This window comes from Podarcis tiliguerta, assembly GCF_965153285.1.
Source record: "Podarcis tiliguerta genome assembly, chromosome: 18".
NCBI lineage: Eukaryota > Metazoa > Chordata > Lepidosauria > Squamata > Lacertidae > Podarcis > Podarcis tiliguerta.
The window spans coordinates 8,763,208-8,783,870 of record NC_139551.1 but is presented as its reverse complement, the minus strand read 5'-3'; the positions used below and the strand labels follow the sequence as shown (position 1 = coordinate 8,783,870).

Below are 20,663 nucleotides of genomic sequence, written 5' to 3'. Positions count from 1 at the left end.
TTAAATTTATTTTTAATATTTTCTGCATATCCAAATGAACTTAAATTTGCTCATTTATTCATCTACTTTAAATAGATACTCTTATAAAACTGCAGGTTATTGCAACAACCCCACCAAAGTTCTTATCTGTTTACAGTTTGTTTGTAAATGTTCAATAAACCATTTCCATTATTTTATAAAAAGCTCGTTATCTTGATTTCTTATTCTTCAGGTAAGTTTCGCCATTTCTGCATTTTCCATGAGTTTTCACATCCATTCTCCTTTCGCTGGGGCTTCTTCTTCTTTCCATTTTTGGGCAAGTAAAATTCTTGCAGCTGTGGTTGCATGCATGAATAAATTGCTATAGAGTTTGGGTAGTTCAGTCCCTGTAATTCCCAAAAGGAAAGCTTCTGGGTTTTTTCTTTTACAAACGATATTTTAAACATCTTTTGCAATTCATTATATATCATCTCCCAGTACAGTGGTGCCTCGCAAGACGAAATTAATTCGTTCTGCGAGTTTTTTCGTCTTGTGAATTTTTCGTCTTGCGAAGCACGGTTTCCCATAGGAAATGCATTGACGGTTTTAAGAAAAAGGCGCAAGACGTTTTCATCTTGCGAAGCAGGCCCATAGGGAAATTCGTCTTGCGAAGCAACTCAAAAAACAAAAAACTCTTTCGTCTTGCGAGGCATTCTTCTTGCGAGTTTTTCGTCTTGCAAGGTACCACTGTATACCACATGTGATAAAAAGAACTTTCTTTCTCTTTACATTTCCAACACTCGTTTGATTTTTATTTGCCGTACTTTTCGCTCTATAGGACGCACCGGACCATAGGACACAGCTTGTTTTAGAGGGGAAGAACAAGAAAAAAATTCAGCGCCCCTTTTGCGAAGCGGCAGGAGAAACGGACCCCCTTCCATTGCTCCTCCCACTTGGCTGAAGGGGCGCTGCGCAGCTCTCCCTCTCTGCTGAAGCCAGGAGTCTTGCTCTCCCGGCTTCAGCAAAAGAAACCTGAAGCCTGCGGAGCGCAGCGGGAACTTGCGCTGCGCTCCGAAGGCTTCAGGCGGCTATCCCTGAAGCCTGGAGAGCGAGAGGGGTCGGTGCGCACCGACCCCTCTTGCCCTCCAGGCTTCAGCGAAAGAAGCGCGAAGCCTCCGGAGCGCAGAGGGAGCGCTCCCTCTGCGCTTCGGAGGCTTCACGTTGCTTTCGCTGAAGCCAAGGAGCCTGCATTCGCTCCATAGGACGCACACACATTTCCCCTTAATTTTTGGAGGGGGAAAAGTGCGTCCTATAGAGCGAAAAATACAGTATACATTTTTTGCCAATTTCTCTTTCTTTCTCTGTCACCCCTTCTCTCCCTGCTTCCTCTCTGACACCCCCCAATCTCACTCCCCCACTCAGCAGCCTTCCAGAGGAAGAGAAACGCTTTCATGATGTCTCAACGGACTGACTACAGAGAGCCTTTTGAAACCAGGCTGAGAGTTGCAGTTTGCCCTTAAAACGACGGGAGAGAAATCTGTTGCATACGTACGCTGACAAAAGCAGGGACTAAAATCACATCGCTCTCACACACATGCACACTTCACACTGCCCTTCCTCCGAGTCCATCAGACAGGAAAAAAACAACAACCCAGAAACAGATTTGCCATTTGGATTTCCTATTTCCTGCACCGCACGACAGCTATTTTGTGCAGGAGATGAAAATCCTTCTCTCTCCAGAGCTTGCGCATAGAGAAACATCTTAAGAGACGTAAAAGGCTTTGCACGAGTGGTGAGGGGTGGGAGAGGGGGGCACAGAACAAAACACACTGGAGACGCCGAAAGGATGCTTAAAAAAATTTAAGCGGCATTTCCATCTCAAACAACACTTTGAGGGACTAAAGATTGCACATGCACAATTTTATCCTACTGGTCCTCCAAAAAGGACGCACGGCTGTTGCTCTACCCCCCCACCCCACTTTACAGTCATACCTCGGGATAAATACGCTTCAGGTTGAGCGCTTTTGGGTTGCACTCTGCGGAGCTCGTTACTTCTGGGTTTCGCCGCTCGCGCATGCGCAGACGGTCAAAATGACGTCGCACGCATGCGCGGAAGTGGCAAAGCACGACCCGCGCGAGCGCAGGTGCGCTATTGCGTCTTACGTTCTGTTCAGGATGCGAACGGGGCTCCGGAACGGATCACGTTCGCATCCCGAGGTACCACTGTATCTTCTCAGCAAGCCTGTGAGGTAGGCTGAGAGACAGCAACTGGCTGAAGGACACCCAGTTTGTTTGTTTGTTTGTTTTTTATAATTTTTTTTTATTGTTTTTTACATAAAAAAACCCCCCAGAAAAATACAAAAATACAGAACGGCAAAAAACAGCAACATAACAGAAAAAAATAGAAGGAAAAAGACAAATAAAAACAATTCCATCTTCATAATATTCCTTGCATTTACTTATTTCCCCGACTTCCCCACACCTCCCCTCACTGTATTCCAGTTCATATATTTGATCGGCAAATCCCTTCCCTCAATCTTAACTGATCTTTATCTTAATTTTGATATCTTAATATATCTTGATCTCCTTGGTATCTTAAAATATTAAGTCTTTTAATTTTACACCTTTTTACTAATAACCTTTTACATTCAATCTGATGTCATTCTAACATTCATTAATCTTATAATATTTCTGTAAATAATCTTTGAATTTCTTCCAATCTTCTTCCACCGTCTCTTCTCCCTGGTCTCTGATTCTGCCAGTAGGACACCCAGTTTGTTTCCCCGGGATTCGAACCTGGTTCCCAGCTCCTCTCTCAACATTCTGTCCCTCCCTCCTGCCCCCCTCCCCAATTGATGATGATCCATTAATTGCATTTATACCCCCATCTTCGCTCCGAGGAGCTCAATGTGATGTACATAGTTCTCTCCCGCTCCTCATTTTATCCTCACAACAACCCTGTGAGGTAGGGCTGAGGTGGAGAGACTGTGGTCATCCTGCGAGCTTCATGTGGCCAAGCAGGGATTTCCACCCTGGTTTCCCTCCAACACACGAACCACTGATTATAATCCCTGATTTATAAATCACCTCCTAAACATCATCTAAACCAGGAATGTCCAAAGTCCGTTTCGGAGGGCCTATTCCAGGTTTTATCTGGCCCCTGTGGCAGTTTATTTCTCGGGGTCAACTCCTAAAAAAAGCGGAACAATTTCAATCCTAAAAAAAGTCAACAACTTTGGTTGGCCCTCACGCATAATAATAATAATAATTTATTATTTATACCCTGCCCATCTGGCTGGGTTTCCCCAGCCACTCTGGGCGGCTTCCAACACAATATTAAAATACGGTAATGCATCAAACATTAAAAGCTTCCCTAAACAGGGCTGCCTTCAGATGTTGTCTAAAAGTCTGGTAGTTGTTGTTCATGTTCACTTCAACAAATCTGGCCCTCTCTGAAAACAGTTTGGGCACCCCTGATCTAAACATAAGACCCTTGAGAACATTTTGAACAACAGAGGTGTTTGAAGCAACACTAGAGGCCTAAATGCTCCCATGTCAAGAATCTAAATTTTTTTCCATCGCAGGGGTTGGACTAGATGACCCCGGGGTGCCTTCCGACTCCAGGATGCTAGGATGCCTCTCCCCTGTAAAGGCCTGAGACGCTTACCTCAAACCTCTGGGAGTTCACTTTCTTCCCCTTCTTGTTCCAGGTGACTCGGGGCTTGGGGTCTCCCCTCGCTTGGCAGACGAAGGATGCCACCCCTCCAGAGACCCCGATCTGGTCCACAGGATTCTTGATGAACTCGGGGGGACCTTTATGTGCAAGAAACAGAAAGGGGTGGAGAGAATATTGAATAACTTGAAATATTTCACAAATGATCAATAAAGAAAAGAGTCAAAATGTACGGATTTTAAAAACAAATTTGTAAGCTTTCAAAAACCAGCAAACCTAAGGTTTGTTGCTTCGCTCTTTAACTATTAGTTTGCCTTACTGCACACCTGTTTAAGCATTTTGCAGCATATATGTGTGCCGAGGAAGGCAGCCAAGTTGTCAAGGGTCTGGAAATTAAGACACATGCTGAATTGTGGAGGGAATTAGACTGGGAAAGAGGAAACCGAGAGGAGATACGATAGCCATCTTCAGATATCTCTGTCATATGGAGGATGGAGAAGTCTTGTTTTCTCCTGCTCTGGAGGGTAGGACTCGAACTCAGGGCTTCACGTTACAAGGAATGAGTTTCCGACTAAACATCAGGAAGAACTTTCTGACAGTAAGAGCTGTTAAGACTGTGGAACGGTCTCGCTCAGGAGGTTGTGGACTCTCCTTCAGTCATCTAGTCCAACCCCCTGCAATGCAGGAATCTCAACTGAAGCATCCATGGCAGGTGGTCATCCAACCTTTGCTTAAAAACCTCCGAGGAAGGATATTTGAACTCTATGATTCTATGATTCTAAGCCAAGGGTCCAAGGATCAAGAAGCAGGGAGTCACAAAGTCAAACATGTTGCTGTGGCAAAGAGCCGAAGGGAAACGCTGACCTTATATCCCTTCCCGGCTCTTGCCACCAGGTGCTGTGAGTTACCAATCGGCCTCACCTGTGCGGCCGCGCCTTGCCTCTTCAGAACAAGCTTAGGAAGCCCCCAGTCCTGCAAAGCCCTACTGGTCACAGGGCTTGGCTCCTGCACGCACTCCTGTCTCCCTTTCCATTAGTGTCAGAATACAATTATGGGATGGCGGGGGTGGGGTTCGCTGCAGCTGCATCACACCCAGCAGACATGTGCAATCTGCACTATGCAACATTTTGCAGCTGCACATAAACCCACTCCCTGTCCTCAAGAACGGCAGAAGGCAGCTTTATGATCAAGAGCGTTTGTGCGGGCTGGGGTTTTGTGTTTTTTTGGAAGGGGAGGAAATCACCCGAACACAGCTGTGACTCTGCTATTTCGATATCTCAGTAAATTTCAAACTAACGAGACAGGAAGAAGCAAGGATGGAAGTGAAATAAGGAGAGACAGATGCCATGCAGAGAAAAAGAGTTCCCCACATCGGGTCGTGTCCCAAATCAGCTCTGGGTAACTTACAGTCGGAACCCAAACCAAGCAGAACCATAGTTGTCAACTGTCCCTTATTTGGCGGGAAACTCCCTTATCCCAGTGCCGTGTCCCCCTGCTGTCCCTTATTGATGATGTCCCTTAAATTTCCCGGGTTTCAAAGGAAGAAGCTCCTCTCCCTCCCTCCCTGCTTGCTTGGGGACTCGCCTTTGCTCAGCGCTTCCCAGCAGAGAGGTGACGGTGGTTTTCCTTGCTGCATCCCCTTTGCCGGGTTGCTGCGCTGTGGGAACCACCGCTTGAGGCTTCGTTTGGCTGCTGGCTAGGCTTTCTGCCTTTGGCTCGGAGGGGCTCAGAAGCTGAACATACCTGTGCTTGGAAAATCCCTTATTTTGGCTGCCGATCCCTTATTTTCGAGGCTGCTGGTCCCTTATTTTCAAATCTGTAAGTTGACAGCTATGAGCAGAATCCCACCCCAAAACCGACCTCACAATTTATTTTTCTGGTACAGAGGCCCAGTTGCACCATGCAATCGATGCATCACCAGCCCACTTTAAATGGTTAAAAGATTATGACTTAGGGAGAGTGTGTCTGAACTTAACAGCACTTAGCTGATTTTGGGGTCGCTGTTTAGATAATGTTGTTAATACTGTTTTATAGATTACAAATGCCGCATTGATTTGTTAATCATATAATACGACTTTTGCTGTAGTTGTTTAGCTTATTCTAAGCTGCTATTTCGTTAACAGCGTTTCATAGATCCATTGATCTATCCATTGTTCCACTGATGTGTTTATTTTTTCATATGAGCATTTATTTGTGATGCTCTATTATGTTACTCTTGTTTATTGTTTGTAAGCCACTTTGAGACTCATTTGAATGGAAAGATCAAAATCCTGGGAATTGTGTGGTTTGCTGTGGGCGCTGAGGGTTGTTAGGAGACCCACCCCAATTCTGCTCACAGCACAGCAATTCCCTTTTAAAATATTTTTATTGAGACTTTTCAACATACAATATAATAATAATTATTATTTTTATTTATACCCCGCCCTCCCTAGCCAAGGCCGGGCTCAGGGCAGCTAATAAAAACAAGTTGAATGAATAAAACTTAAAAACAAGGTTAAAATACAACATTAAAATATTGAAACATTAAAGTATTAAAATGCAGCCTCAACACAGAAGGAGAAAGGAAAAAGAAAAAAGAAAGAGGGGGAGGGAATCAAATTGGCTCCAAGCCAAAGGCCAGGCGGAACAACTCTGTCTTACAGGCCCTGCGGAAAGAAATCAGATCCTGCAGGGCCCTGGTCTCATGAGGCAGAGAGTTCCACCAGGCCTTCCCCAACTCTCACACAGGGTCTTTCAACGTGCTTCCATCACCTTCCTGTTCATACACTCCCATAACCCAGAACAAAACCAAACAACACATGAGCAAAGGCAAAATTAGCAGAGAAAGAACAAGAAAAGGAAGGGGGAAAAGAGTGATGACTGAAGTTAGAAATCAGAAAGAAAAAAACCAGAAAGAGAGATGATGGTGATTATTTTATTATAGAGTGGCTGGATATAAAAAATAAATTACTACTACTACTACTACTACTATTATTATTATTATTATTATTATTATTATTATTATATGCCGCCCATCTAACTGGGTTGTACCCAGCAATTCCGGGCGGCTTCCAGCAAAATACGCAAACACAACAAAACACCAAGCATTAAAAACTTCTCCCTATGAGAAAAAGAAATAAAGAGAAATAAAGTCCTCTCTAGCACTACAATTCCCAGAGTCCCCAGAGCTTAGGTGCAGAGGAGGAGCGAGAAGGCACCCAGACTTTCTCCTATTTTGGGGAGCAGGAAAAGAGCTCCCCAGGCCGTCTCCATTCTCTCTCTCTCTTCTTGTTGTTGTTGTTTAGTCGTTTAGTCGTGTCCGTCACTTCATGACCCCCTGGACCAGAGCATGCCAGGCAGTCTTCCACTGCCTCCCGCAGTTTGGTCAGATTCATGTTTGTAGCTTCGAGAACACTATCCAACCATCTCATCCTCTGTCGTCCCCTTCTCCTTGTGCCCTCCATCTTTCCCAGCATCACGGTCTTTTCCAGGGAGTCTTCTCTTCTCCTGAGGTGGCCAAAGTATTGGAGCCTCAGCTTCACGATCTGTCCTTCCAGTGAGCACTCAGGGCTGATTTCCTTCAGAATGGATAGTTTTTATCTTCTTGCAGTCCGTGGGACTCTCAAGAGTCTCCTCCAGCACCAGAATTCAAAAGCATCCATTCTTTGGCGATCGGCCTTCTTTATGGTCCAGCTCTCACTTCCATACATCACTGCTGGGAAAACCATAGCTTTAACTATTCGGACCTTTGTTGGCAAGGTGATGTCTCTGCTTTTTAAGATGCTGTCTAGGTTTGTCACTGCTTTTCTCCCAAGAAGCAGGCATATTTTTAATTTCGTGACTGCTGTCACCATCTGCAGTGATCATGGAGCCCAAGAAAGTAAAATCTCTCACTGCCTCCATTTCTTCCCCTTCTGTTTGCCAGGAGGTGATGGGACCAGTGGCCATGATCTTGTTTTTTTTATCTTGAGCTTCAGACCATATTTTGCGCTCTCCTCTTCCACCCTCATTAAAAGGTTCTTTAATTCCTCCTCACTTTCTGCCATCAAGGTTGTGTCATCTGCATTCTCTCTCTAGCATCTATATATACCGTATTTTTCGCCCCATAGGACGCACTTTTTCCCCTCCAAAAATGAAGGGGGAAAGTGTGTGCGTCCTATGGGGCGAATGCAGGCTTTCGCTGAAGCCTGGAGAGTGAGAGGGGTCGGTGCGCACCGATGCCTCTAGCTCTCCAGGCTTCAGGAAGCTATCCGCAAGCCTTGCAAGCCCGGCGGGAGGTCCTGCCGGGCGTGCGAGGCTTGGGGCGGCAGCCTGCAGCCTGAAGCACGGGGAGCCCTCCGGAGGGTGACCTGTGCTTCGGGCAGGTGTGTGCAAGGCTTGGGGCTGCAGCCGCGGCTGGGGGGGGGGGAATAATTTTTTTTTATTCATTCCCCCCCCCCAAAAAAAAACGAGGTGCGTCCTATGGGCCGGTGCGCCCTATAGGACGAAAAATACGGTAATTTCCCCACCCCAACTTCATCTTCTTTCCCTGAGTTGCCTCGTCTTCCTTGACTGAAAATGTATTTTTAGCATTGTCTCATTGCGGGGAAGATTCTTGCAGGCAGGTAAGTGTCCAGTGAAACAGAAGCAGCAAGATTCACGCACCCCCCCAAAAAAAGAATACCAGCAGCTTCTTCCAGACTCAGCGATTACAAGGTACCCAAATGCCTTCCACACCTTCCAGAGCGAACCCTGACCCGCCTCGCGCCCTCAGGCGTGTTCTGTCCCTGTCACAACACTTGACAATGCTGCCACATGGAGCAGAGCATGAGCCGCTGACAAAAGGCGCGCAAGCTTTGTCTTTTGATGCGCACCAGGGGCATGATCCGCTTGGATTTAACTCGGCTCCAGCACAGAGGAACTTTTGGAGACGCTCCATGCAGGGAAAGGGGGGCGCAAAACAGGGGTTGCCTGTGTGCATCTCAAAGCACCGTTTCTGAAGTTTCATAGAATCCTAGAGTTGGAAGAGACCACAAGGGCCATCGAGTCCAACCCCCTGCCAAGCAAGAAACACAATCAGAGCACTCCTGACATTGTCAAGCCTCTGCTTGAAGACCTCCAAAGAAGGAGACTCCACCACACTCCTTGGCAGCAAATTCCACTGTCGAACAGCTCTTACTGTCAGGAAGTTCTTCCCAATGTTGAGGTGGAATCTTCTTTCTTGTAGTTTGGATCCATTGCTCCGTGTCCGCTTCTCTGGAGCAGCAGAAAACAACCTTTCTCCCTCCTCTAGGTGACATCCTTTTCTATATTTGAACATGGCTATCATATCAGCCCTTCACCTCCTCTTCTCCAGGCTAAACATGCCCAGCTCCCTTAGCCGTTCCTCATAAGGCATCGTTTCCAGGCCTTTGACCATTTTGGTTGCCCTCCTCTGGACACGTTCCAGTTTGTCAGTGTCCTTCTTGAACTATGGTGCCCAGAACTGGACACAGTGGGATGCAGAGGGATCCTAGAATTGTAGGGCTGAAAGGAACCTCAAGGGTTATGTAGACCCAAGTCCCTGAAATGCAGGTTTGGAAACGGCAGCAATTGCCAACAGTAGAAGAATGGTGACAGAAGGTAATGGAATATGCAGAAATAGCTCAATTAACGGGGGAAATTAACAGGGCGAAGAAACATTTCAAAAAGAATGGGAAAAAGTTATGTCGTACATAGGGAAGGTGAAATAGTGAAACCAGGAGAATTGAAATAAACCTCATAATGTGAAATACAAAGAAAATTCTTGTTCTTGTTGTTTAGTCGTGTCCGCCTCTTCGTGACCGCCTGGACCAGAGCACGCCAGGCACTCCTGTCTTCCACTGCTTCCCGCGGTTTGATCAAACTCATGCTGGTAGCTTCGAGAACACTGTCCCACCATCTCGTCCTCTTCCGTCCCCTTCTCCTTGCGCCCTCCATCTTTCCCAACATCAGGGTCTTTTCCAGGGAGTCTTCTCTTCTCATGAGGTGGCCAAAGTCCTGGAGCTTCAGCTTCAGGATCTGTCCTTCCAGTGAGCACTCAGGGCTGATTTTATGCCAAGGTACACAGGGCAAAATAAACCTATTCTTTTATCTAGCATGAAGGTGGCTGAGAGGAGCCTCCCACCCACGGAAGTAAAGTATATATATATATATATATATATATATAAAACCTGGTAACAAGAGAGGGCCTGTTGGGTGCTGAATATATATGTGCATATCTTTAAAAGGAAATAGCGAAATAAACGTCCTATTCTTCCTGCCGCCTCTGTGGCATCTGTCATCGGCACAGGGACAAAAAGAACACCCTTCACAAATCAAATTCTGCTGATGCAAGGAACCTGTGGAATCGGCATGCTGAAAATTTCGTGCATATCTATGTAGGCAAATGTAGATCTTTTGGGGTGGGGATGGGAATGCAGCCCCCCGGGATCAGGGCAAGTCAAAAGATGGAAATCTAGGGGGTCCCAAATGAACTACGCCAGGGGTCAGCAAACCTTTTCAGCAGGGGGCCGGCCCACTGTCCTGCAGACCTTGTGGGGGGCCAGACTATATTTTGGGGGGAAATAAATGAACGAATACCTATGCCCCACAAATAACCCAGATATGCATTTTAAATAAAAGGACACATTCTACTGGTGTAAAAACACACTGATTCCCGGACTGTACGTGGGCTGGATTGAGAAGGCGATTGGGCCAGATCCGGCCCCCGGGTCTTAGTTTGCCTATCCATGCACTATGCATTTAAAGCAGAGCCATCCCACTTGAAACAGTCGTGGTTTTCCCCAAAGCATCCTGAGAAAACTTTGTTATGGGTGCTGATTGGACCCTTAACAGATCTGCAATTCCCAGGGTCCCCTGCCAAGAGGGAAGCATGGCTGTGCGCACCCTTAAAAAACTACACCTCCCAGGATGCTTTGGGAGAAGCCATGTCTGCTTAAAGCAGGACGATACAGTGGTCCCTTGGTTCTCAAACTTTATCCGTTCCAACACCAAAGCATTCCAAAACCAAGGCGCGCTTTCCCATAGAAAGTAATGCAAAACGGATTAATCCGTTTCAGACTTTTAAAAACAACCCCTAAAACGGCAATTTTACTATGAATTTTACTATCTAACGAGACCACTGATCCATAAAATGAAAGCAATAAACAATCTACTGCAGTCGCACAATCAATCCATCAGTAGCTGGACTGGGTTCAACACTGTCATAAAAACAAAACAAAAAAAGAGCCGCAAAAACAGAAGCGCAAAATAAATAGCAAAACCAGACAGACCTCAGCATAACACTCAAAACAGAAGCGTAACACTCAAAACGGAGCATGTTTGACTTCTGAAAAAAGTTTGCAAACTGGAACACTTACTTCCTGGATTGCAGTGTTTGAGTTCTAAGTTGTTCAACTATTAAGTCGTTCTAGAACCAAGGTACCACTGTATAGCTTAAAATGCATAGGGCAGGTGTGGCCTGGTCTTATTAGAGCAATCCCATGGAAATTAATGGACTTGAGTGAGTCCTGTCCATCAATTTCAATCAGTCTACTCTGAGCAGGACTTAATAGGACACCAATCTCACGGAGCACGTCCTGGCTTGCACTTTGCAGAGCTTCAAATTTGTGTTCTCTTTAAAGAAGAGAAAGGAAGAGCGGGGGTTTCTTTCGTTTTGGGTGGTGGGGCCCAAATGGGCCAGTTTTGCAATCCTTGGTCTCTATGGGAGACCCGTGGACCTCCAGATGTCGTGCTTTTTATTTATGCCTTGGTTTAATAAAGTAAAAGAAAATTTAAATCCACATACACCTTGTGTTATCTGGCCGCAAATGGTAATTTTGATTATTGTTCTCACGCCTGTCTTTCTCTCTCTCTCTTCTTTTTACATCTTGAATTGAATCTTTTTTATAGTAATAATAATAAAAAATCCAGAATCGATGATCACAACAATAAACGAACAGGAAATTAAATTTATTACTCCTTGCGGCTGTAGGAGGAGAAAAGTGAGGAGGCAGGGGGGGAAACCACACATGCCCCCATAAGGGAAGACGTGATATATTTATAAACTATGCACCAAGAGGTGACTTTTCCCCCTCTGGTGGTGGTCTCATTTGGACAATTGTATATTGCCTTATACAAAATATAAGAGCAAAAAAATAGAGAGAGCGCAAAATATGGTCTGAAGCTCAACATCAAAAAAACGAAGATCATGGCCACTGGTCCCATCACCTCCTGGCAAATAGAAGGGGAAGAAATGGAGGCAGTGAGAGATTTTACTTTCTTGGGCTCCATGATCACTGCAGATGGTGACAGCAGCCACGAAATTAAAAGACGCCTGCTTCTTGGGAGAAAAGCAATGGCAAACCTAGACAGCATTTTAAAAAGTAGAGACATCACCTTGTCAACAAAGGTCCGTATAGTCAAAGTTATGGTTTTCCCAGTAGTGACGTATGGAAGTGAGAGCTGGACCATCAAGAAGGCTGATCGCCGAAGAATTGACGCTTTTGAATTCTGGTGCTGGAGGAGACTCTTGAGAGTCCCATGGACTGCAAGAAGATCAAATGCATCCATTCTTAAGGAAATCAGCCCTGAGTGCTCACTGGAAGGACAGATCCTGAAGCTGAGGCTCCAATACTTTGGCCACCTCATGAGAAGAGAAGACTCCCTGGAAAAGACCCTGATGTTGGGAAAGATGGAGGGCACAAGGAGAAGGGGGCGACAGAGGGCGAGATGGTTAGACAGTGTTCTCGAAGCTACAAACATGAGTCTGACCAAACTGCGGGTGGCAGTGGAAGACAGGAGTGCCTGGCGTGCTCTGGTCCAGGGGGTCACGAAGAGTCGGACACGACTGAACAACTAAACAACAATATTGCCTTAACAGGATGAGAAATGAAAAAGTATTCTGGGCCAGAGTCCTTTCTGTCGGGGATAATCCAGACTGAAATTCCCAGGTGTCAAAAAAAGGTTATTTATGTATGCCACTACTGCGGCCTGTGTTTTGTTAGCCCCAAAATGGAAAACGAGCGAGGTCCAAACTAAAGAGGAATTGCAACTTAAATTGACAGAATACGCGCGGCTTGCAGGCTTAACGTATAGAATAAGAGAACAAGAAGAACATACGTTTACAGAAGATTGGAAAACGTTTGTTGAATATATGGGAAACAACTGCGTACGGCTGAAAATGTTGGCGGCATTAAGATAAACAGTGTAAATAAGTTCTGATGGATGTAATAATGGTTTAGTTTTTAAAAAATATGAAGGGATTTACGATATGCAAAATGAACCATGGAAAGAGAAAAAGTGATGCCACTGATATCTTAAGCATGCAAAAATGAGTACTATATAAATTGTAAAACAGAACATTTAATAAAAATTACATACACAAATTCATTTTTTAAAAAAATGAAAAAGTATTCTGGACTAGGATTGCCAGGTCGGCAGTATCCCAGACTCTGAGATTTTAGGGCTCAAACCTGATACCTATATCTATTAGATTTATAGATAAAAAAGGTAAAGGGACCCCTGACCATTAGGTCCATTCGTGGCCGACTCTGGGGTTGCGGCGCTCATCTCGCTTTACTGGCTGAGGGAGCCGGCGTACAGCTTCTGGGTCATGTGGCCAGCAGGATTAAGCCGCTTCTGGCGAACCAGAGCAGAGCACGGAAATGCCGTTTACCTTCCCGCCAGAGTGGTACCTATTTATCTACTTGCACTTTGAGGTGCTTTCGAACTGCTAGGTTGGCAGGAGCAGGGACCGAGAAACAGGAGCTCACCCCGTTGCGGGGATTCGAACCACCAACCTTCTGATTGGCAAGTCCTTAGGCTCTGTGGTTTAACCCACAGCGCCACCCGCGTCCCTTAGATTTATAAATATATAGATATAAAACCCATAAAGAAGGCTGATCGCCGAAGAATTGATGCTTTTGAGTTATGGTGCTGGAGGAGATTCTTGAGAGTCCCATGGACTGCAAGAAGATCCAACCTCTCCATTCTGAAGGAAATCAGCCCTGAGTGCTCACTGGAAGGACAGATCCTGAAGCTGAGGCTCCAAGACTTTGGCCACCTCATGAGAAGAGAAGCCTCCCTGGAAAAGACCCTGATGTTGGGAAAGATGGAGGGCACAAGGAGAAGGGGACGACAGAGGACGAGATGGTGGAACAGTGTTCTTGAGGCTACCAGCATGAGTTTGACCAAACTGCGGGAGGCAGTGGAAGACAGGAGTGCCTGGTGTGCTCTGGTCCAGGGGGTCACAAAGAGTCGGACACGACTAAACAACAATAACAACAACAGATATAAAACAATAAAGGCCCAGATTCAGCTCCCTCCACCAGGAGGGACCCAGGCACACCTGTAGGAGTCAGGACAGGTGTGGTAACCCTATTTTGGATGCATCCGCTTTGCTCTTTCTTCCCTTGGTGCAAAGCGAGCGAACAAAAGCAGGAAGTTTTTGGTTAGCGATAGCTTCCCGTTTCCGCCCAAACTGGGGAGCTCTGGTAATATAGTCAGGATATGAGGCTACGCTTCGAAGGCTACGCTTCCTGCGGTCCTCAAACGGGAAGTTGTAGTTAAGTGTAAAACTTCCTGGATTTGTTGGTTTGTCTGAAGAGAAGGGGGGTGAGCTGTGTGGCTGAAACACTTGCTTACTGTATTTTTTGCTCTATAAGACTCACTTTTTCCCTCCTAAAAAGTAAGGAGAAATGTGTGTGCGTCTTATGGAGCGAATGCAGGCTGCGCAGCTATCCCAGAAGCCAGAACAGCAAGAGGGATTGCTGCTTTCGCTGCGTAGCGATCCCTCTTGTAGTTCTGGCTTCTGAGATTCAGAATAATTTTTTTTCTTGTTTTCCTCCCCCCAAAACTAGGTGCGTCTTGTGGTCTGGTGCGTCTTATAGAGCGAAAAATACGGTATATCTTGCTAAGGAGACACATCCTAGAACAGGGGTCAGCAAGCTGGGGGCCGGTCCACTGTCCCTCAGACTTTGTGGGGGGCCGGACTACATGGGGGGGGGGTGAATGAATTCCTATGCCCCACAAATAACGCAGAGATGCATTTTAAATAAAAGTACACATTCTACTCATGTAAAAACACCAGGCAGGCCCCACAAATAACCGAGAGATGCATTGTAAATAAAAGGACACATTCTACTCAGGTAAAAACAAGCTGATTCCCAGACTGTCCGCGGGCCAGATTGAGAAGGCAATTGGCCCGGATCCAGCCCCCGGGCTTTAGGTTGCCTGCCCCTGTCCTAGAACCATAGAAGTGAGAGTTAGAAGGGACCTCAAGCATCATCTATTCCAAAAATTGAACATATGATGATATCCAAATGTGGCCAGTTTTTGTTTCACTGTGGTCCCCATTTGCACGGCACATTTAAGAGAAATGTTAAATAACCGATCGATCGGTCCTTTTATTTTTACGCCACCAAAGTTAACACCAAGGCAACTTAGAACATATTTTAAGAACTGCATTGCTACGAATGTAACGGAGGTAGTCGTGGACGATTAGATTTGTTTGATAATCTAATCAATTAAATCAATCAACTGTGCATTTAATTGCATATACTTAAATATATTGTGCATATAGACCCCTGCCCATACCACACAAAACAAAGTGCTCTTGGGTGATCCTGCTTGGACCGAGAACCAAAATCTCTGCTAACACATTCCCCCCATCTTCCCCCCCCCTCTCTTCCTCAGCCACCTCTCCTGCCTCATATGGAACAGGGGAAAAAATGAGATTAATACCAGGCGACGATTCTCTCCCTTTTGTTGCATGTGGGGGAGAAGCAAGGGCTCCTCACCCCCCACCATGAAAAAAAAATTGTGAAAAAAAACAGCAAGCAGAAAATTATAATCATTTTCCTGTCGGTGTCCATCTGCCTTCAGCACATTGCCTCCTTGTCACAGAAAGTCCATTAAGAATATCCGGTGGGGAAGTACAGAGGGGGGACGACAGACCCTCACTTTAACCATCAAGACAAGATAATTACAGGCCACAGAGAGAGAGAGACAGAAAGAGAGTTCCTTTAACGGACTGTGCCTGTCAGTTTCCCCTCAAGTGAAAACAGAGGAAATGGCAGAATGAAGGAAGGGAACTTTCTTTTTAGGCTGTTATTTTTAAACGCAATTCCCCATAGAACAGGGGTAGGCAACCTAAGGCCCGGGAGCTGGATGCGGCCCAATCGCCTGCCAAATCCGGACCGTGGACCGTCTGGGAATCAGCTTGTTTTTACCTGAGTAGAATGTGTCCTTTTATTTAAAATGCACTTCTGGGTTATTTGTGGGACCTGCCTGGTGTTTTTACATGAGTAGAATGGCGCTGTGGGTTAAACCACAGAGCCTAGGACTTGCCGATCAGAAGGTCGGCGGTTCGAATCCCCGCGACGGGGTGAGCTCCCATTGCTCAGTCCCTGCTCCTGCCAACCTAGCAGTCCGAAAGCACGCCAGTGCAAGTAGATAAATAGGTACCGCTCCAGCGGGAAGGTAAACGGCGTTTCCGGGCGCTGCTCTGGTTCACCAGAAGCGGCTTAGTCCTGCTGGCCACATGACCCGGAAGCTGTACGCCGGCTCCCTCGGCCAATAAAGCGAGATGAGCGCCACAACCCCAGAGTCGGCCACGACTGGACCTAATGGTCAGGGGTCCCTTTACCTTTAGAATGTGTTTTATTTAAAATGCATCTCTGGGTTATTTGTGGGGCGTAGGAATTCGTTCATTATTATTTTTTTCCAAAATATAGTCCAGCCCCCCACAAGGTCTGAGGGACGGTGGAGTGGCCCACGGCTGGAAAAAGCTTGCTGACCCCTGCTATAGAATGTGGTTGACCTTATGTCTGGACACTCTCCCACCACAGATAGGGGGCAGGTTAGGTGATGGGGGGGGGGGGCCGAAATCGCCTTGTATTGCAAATATGACCAGCAGAGAGATGGTAAGATAGAAAGAGCCTGTTGGATTGTCACGGATGCAGAGGAGTAGTGGGGTCGGGGGGAGACCAGCTGGGGAAGAAGGGAGTGGTCAGAGAGACGAGAGGGAGAAAACTGGGAGGAAGAGGCGTCCGAAGCAGATGAGGTAACAGGGCTTAGTGAGCGGGGAGAGTCTGTGCCAGAGAGCAGTTCAGAATCAGAGGCTGGGAGAAGGGAGAGAGGAGTCTGGCTGGTGAAGAGACATAGGTGTCTCCCCGTCCTCTTGCCCACCTGGTTTCGCAGAACCAGGAGAGGCATGACGTGGGAGGAGCAAAGAGAGGCGCACAGGCGCAGTCTCCGAGCGTCTGGAAGAAGAAACCCTTGAGAGGAAGAGCCGTGGCTCCGATCTGGTGGAACGCTCTGTCACAAGAGACCAGGGCCCTGCGGGACTTGACATCTTTCCGCAGGGCCTGCAAGACAGAGCTGTTCCACCAGGCCTTTGGCCAGGGCACAGCCTGACTCCCTCCCTCGGCAATCTTCGCAGAGCTCTGGCCCAATGGTTGCCAGTGGCTTGAATTAATTAATTTTATAATGAATGATTTTAGAGTGTTGTTTGTGCTGTACTTTTGTACTGTTTTATTGTTGTTAGCCGCCCTGAGCCTGGCTTCGGCTGGGGAGGGCGGGATATAAATAAAATTATTATTATTATTATTATTATTATTATTATTATTATTATTATTATTATATAAGACAGCTCTGGGCAGTGGCGTAGCGTGGGTTGTCAGCACCCGGGGCAAGGCAAGTAATTTGTGCCCCCTAACCCGTGGATTTGCGCCCCCTAACCCCCAGATGTTGCGCCCGGTGCGGCCGGCCCCCCTGCACCCCCCCACGCTACGCCACTGGCTCTGGGGAGGCAGGGACCTTGAAGTCTCGGCAACTGCTTCACGGGGGCAAGATCCGATGGAGGTTGAGTTGCTGTGCTCATGAGGCCCGACACACTCCTGTGTAGACCCTGGTTTTGCTAATTCCAACTTCCTCCGTGTGAATTACTGCTGGCTCACATCTGTCAGTGCCATAACATGGGGACGGGGTGTGTGTCCCCGGGTGCAGAATGGGGGGGGGGGGGAAACCGGGTGCCCCCCACAGAGGGCTGGGTGAATGTGGAGAGTGAGAGCACCCTCTGCCCTCCACCCCCACCTGATCTCGGATCCCCCCCCCCCCCAGAGGCTAATTGAGTGTGTGTGATTTCTCTCCTGGAGTGTGTTACTTTTCCCGAACCTGACTTGAGTGTGTACAGTGGTACCTCGGGTTACATACGCTTCAGGTTACAGACTCCACTAACCCAGAAATAGTGCTTCAGGTTAAGAACTTTGCTTCAGGATGAGAACAGAAATCGTGCTCCTGCGGCGTGGCAGCAGCGGGAGGCCTCATTAGCTAAAGTGGTGCTTCAGGTTAAGAACAGTTTCAGGTTACGAACGGACCTCCGGAACGAATTAAGTACTTAACCTGAGGTACCACTGTATATCTATCTATCTATCTATCTATCTATCTATCTATCTATCTATCATCTATCTATATCTATCTATCTATCTATCTATCTATCTATCTATCTATCTATCTATATCTATCTATCATCTATCATCTATCTATCTATCTATCATCTATCTATCTATCTATCTACCATCTATCTATCTATATCTATCTATCATTTGTCTATCTATCCTCTATCTAATCTATCTATCTATATCTATCTATCTATCTATCTATATCTATCTATCTATCTATCTATCTATCTATCTATATCTATCTATCTATCTATCTATCTATCTATCTATCTATCTATCTATCATCTATCTATATCTATCTATCTATCTATCTATCTATCTATCTATCTATATCTATCATCTATCTATCATCTATCTATCTATCTATCTATCTATCTATCATCTATCTATCTATCATCTATCTATCTTTCTTTCTATCTATCTATCTATCTATCATCTATCTATCTATCATCTATTTATCATCTATCTATCTATCTATCTATCTATCTATCATCTATCTATCCATCTATCTATCTATCTATCTATCTATCTATCTACCATCTATCTATCTATATCTATCTATCATTTGTCTATCTATCCTCTATCTAATCTAATCTATCTATCTATCTATCTATCTATCTATCTATCTATCTATCTATCGCTATCTAGCTATATCTAGCTAGCTAGCTATCATCTATCTATCTATCATCTATCTATATCATCTATCATCTATCTATCATCTATCTATCTATCATCTATCTATCTATCTATCTATCTATCTATCTATATCTATCTATCTATCATCTATCTATACAGTGGTACCTCAGTTTACATACACTTCAGGTTACATACGCTTCAGGATACAGACTCCGCTAACCCAGAAATAGTGCTTCAGGTTAAGAACTTTGCTTCAGGATGAGAACAGAAATCGTGCTCCTGCGGCGTGGCAGCAGCGGGAGGCCCCATGAGCTAAAGTGGTGCTTCAGGTTAAGAACAGTTTCAGGTTAAGAACGGACCTCCGGAACGAATTAAGTACTTAACCCAAGGTACTACTGTATAATAAGACTGAAACCTGCCTGTCTTCTAAAAGCAGGGCGAGGAGAGGATATTTCAACATGAACGCTTGAGCTTGGTTTGAGGTTACTCCTGGAGAGCCAGAAGACCAGCAAAATTGATTTGCAAACATATGTCTGCAGTTAGGTACTCTGGGTATGAATTACCACTCCACCCCCTCCCTTTCGTTTCTGATGGACGGATATTATAGCATAGCTGCTTGCAACGTTATAGTGAACACGGTGTCAGCACTTTGATTACAATTAAAGCTCTTCAACACCCCCCCTCTTCTTTGGCAAAAGGTTTATATAACTGTCTTAGAACCAAAAGGTGTTGATGCCTCAAATTTCCCCAACCTATAAAAAAAAGAAAAGAAACAAGAAGTGCCCCTGAAGGACCAGGTGCGCAGCCTGGGAGTCATTTTGGACTCACAGCTGTCCATGGAGGCGCAGGTCAATTCTGTGTCCTGGGCAGCTGTCTACCAGCCTCGTCTGGTACACAGGCTGAGACCATTCCTGCCTGCGCACTGTCTTACCAGAGTGGTCCATCCTCTGGTTTTTTCCTGCTTAGACTGCTTCAATGCGCTCTACGTGGGGCTACCTTTGAAGGTGACCCGGAAACTACAACTAATCCAGAATGTGGCAGCTAGACTGGGGACTGGGAGCAGCTGCCAAGACCATATAACACCGGTCTTGAAAGACCTACATTGGCTCCCAGTACGTTTCCGAGCACAATTCAAAGTGTTGGTGCTGACCTTGAAAGCCCTAAATGGCCTCGGTCCAGTATACCTGAAGGAGCGTCTCCACCCCCATCGTTCTACCCGGACACTGAGGTCCAGCGCCAAGGGCCTTCTGGCGGTTCCCTCACTGTGATAAGTGAAGTTACAGGGAACCAAGCAGAGGGCTTTCTCGGTGGTGGCGCCCTATCTGTGGAACACCCTCCCATCAGATGTCAAGGGAATAAACAACTACAGTGGTACCTTGCTACTCAAACGGCTTGGCTCCTGAACAAATTGGATCTCGAACGCCGCAAACCTGGAAATAAGTGTTCCGGTTTGTGAACGTTTTTCGGAAGCCAAACATCCGACACCGCTTCCAGTTGAGTGCAGGAAGCTCCTGGGTCCGGAAGGTCTTCAGCGCCATCGGAGCAACCCAGCACCAGCAGCAGGGCACCAGCGGAGGGGAGGCCGCTGGGCAGGCGACTGAGATGGTGGATTGGCTAGCACCACGGCTGCGTCCACCCAGAGCCAATGTGACTCCGTCATGTCCAGCTAGGAGGAGGTGAGAGGCCTGCCGCAGTGGATCACAAGGATTAATACCTGTGTGGCGGCGACGAGGAGGAAACGCCCCTGAGGGACTTGTCAGGAGCTTGTCCCACACTCGAGTAGGACCCTGGCAGAGACACATGCCCGACTGGTATGTTCTCTCCCTTCTGGTCTTTTGTTCGAGAGCTTCATAAGCTTTCTTCAGCCTGGACATCACAGCGACCAATGCCAACCGACACCGGCACACTTAGGGATCTGCAGAGTCTTCACAACTTGTGTGACAGACCTCCGCAACTCAGCATTTTGGCTAATCTAC

General features: G+C 46.4%; 1 protein-coding gene across 12 annotated transcripts in view; it reads right to left on the bottom strand.

Annotated features, from left to right (window-relative positions):
- PTPRS (protein tyrosine phosphatase receptor type S) overlaps positions 1–20,663 on the bottom strand; it is a 187,857-nt gene that overhangs the window by 157,480 nt on the left and 9,714 nt on the right. For all 12 annotated transcript variants that reach the window (XM_083421330.1, XM_083421337.1, XM_083421335.1 and 9 more), the window contains exon 2: positions 3,626–3,771. In XM_083421330.1, the coding sequence (XP_083277456.1) occupies positions 3,626–3,771 (146 nt within the window). The remainder of the gene's footprint in view (positions 1–3,625; positions 3,772–20,663) is intronic.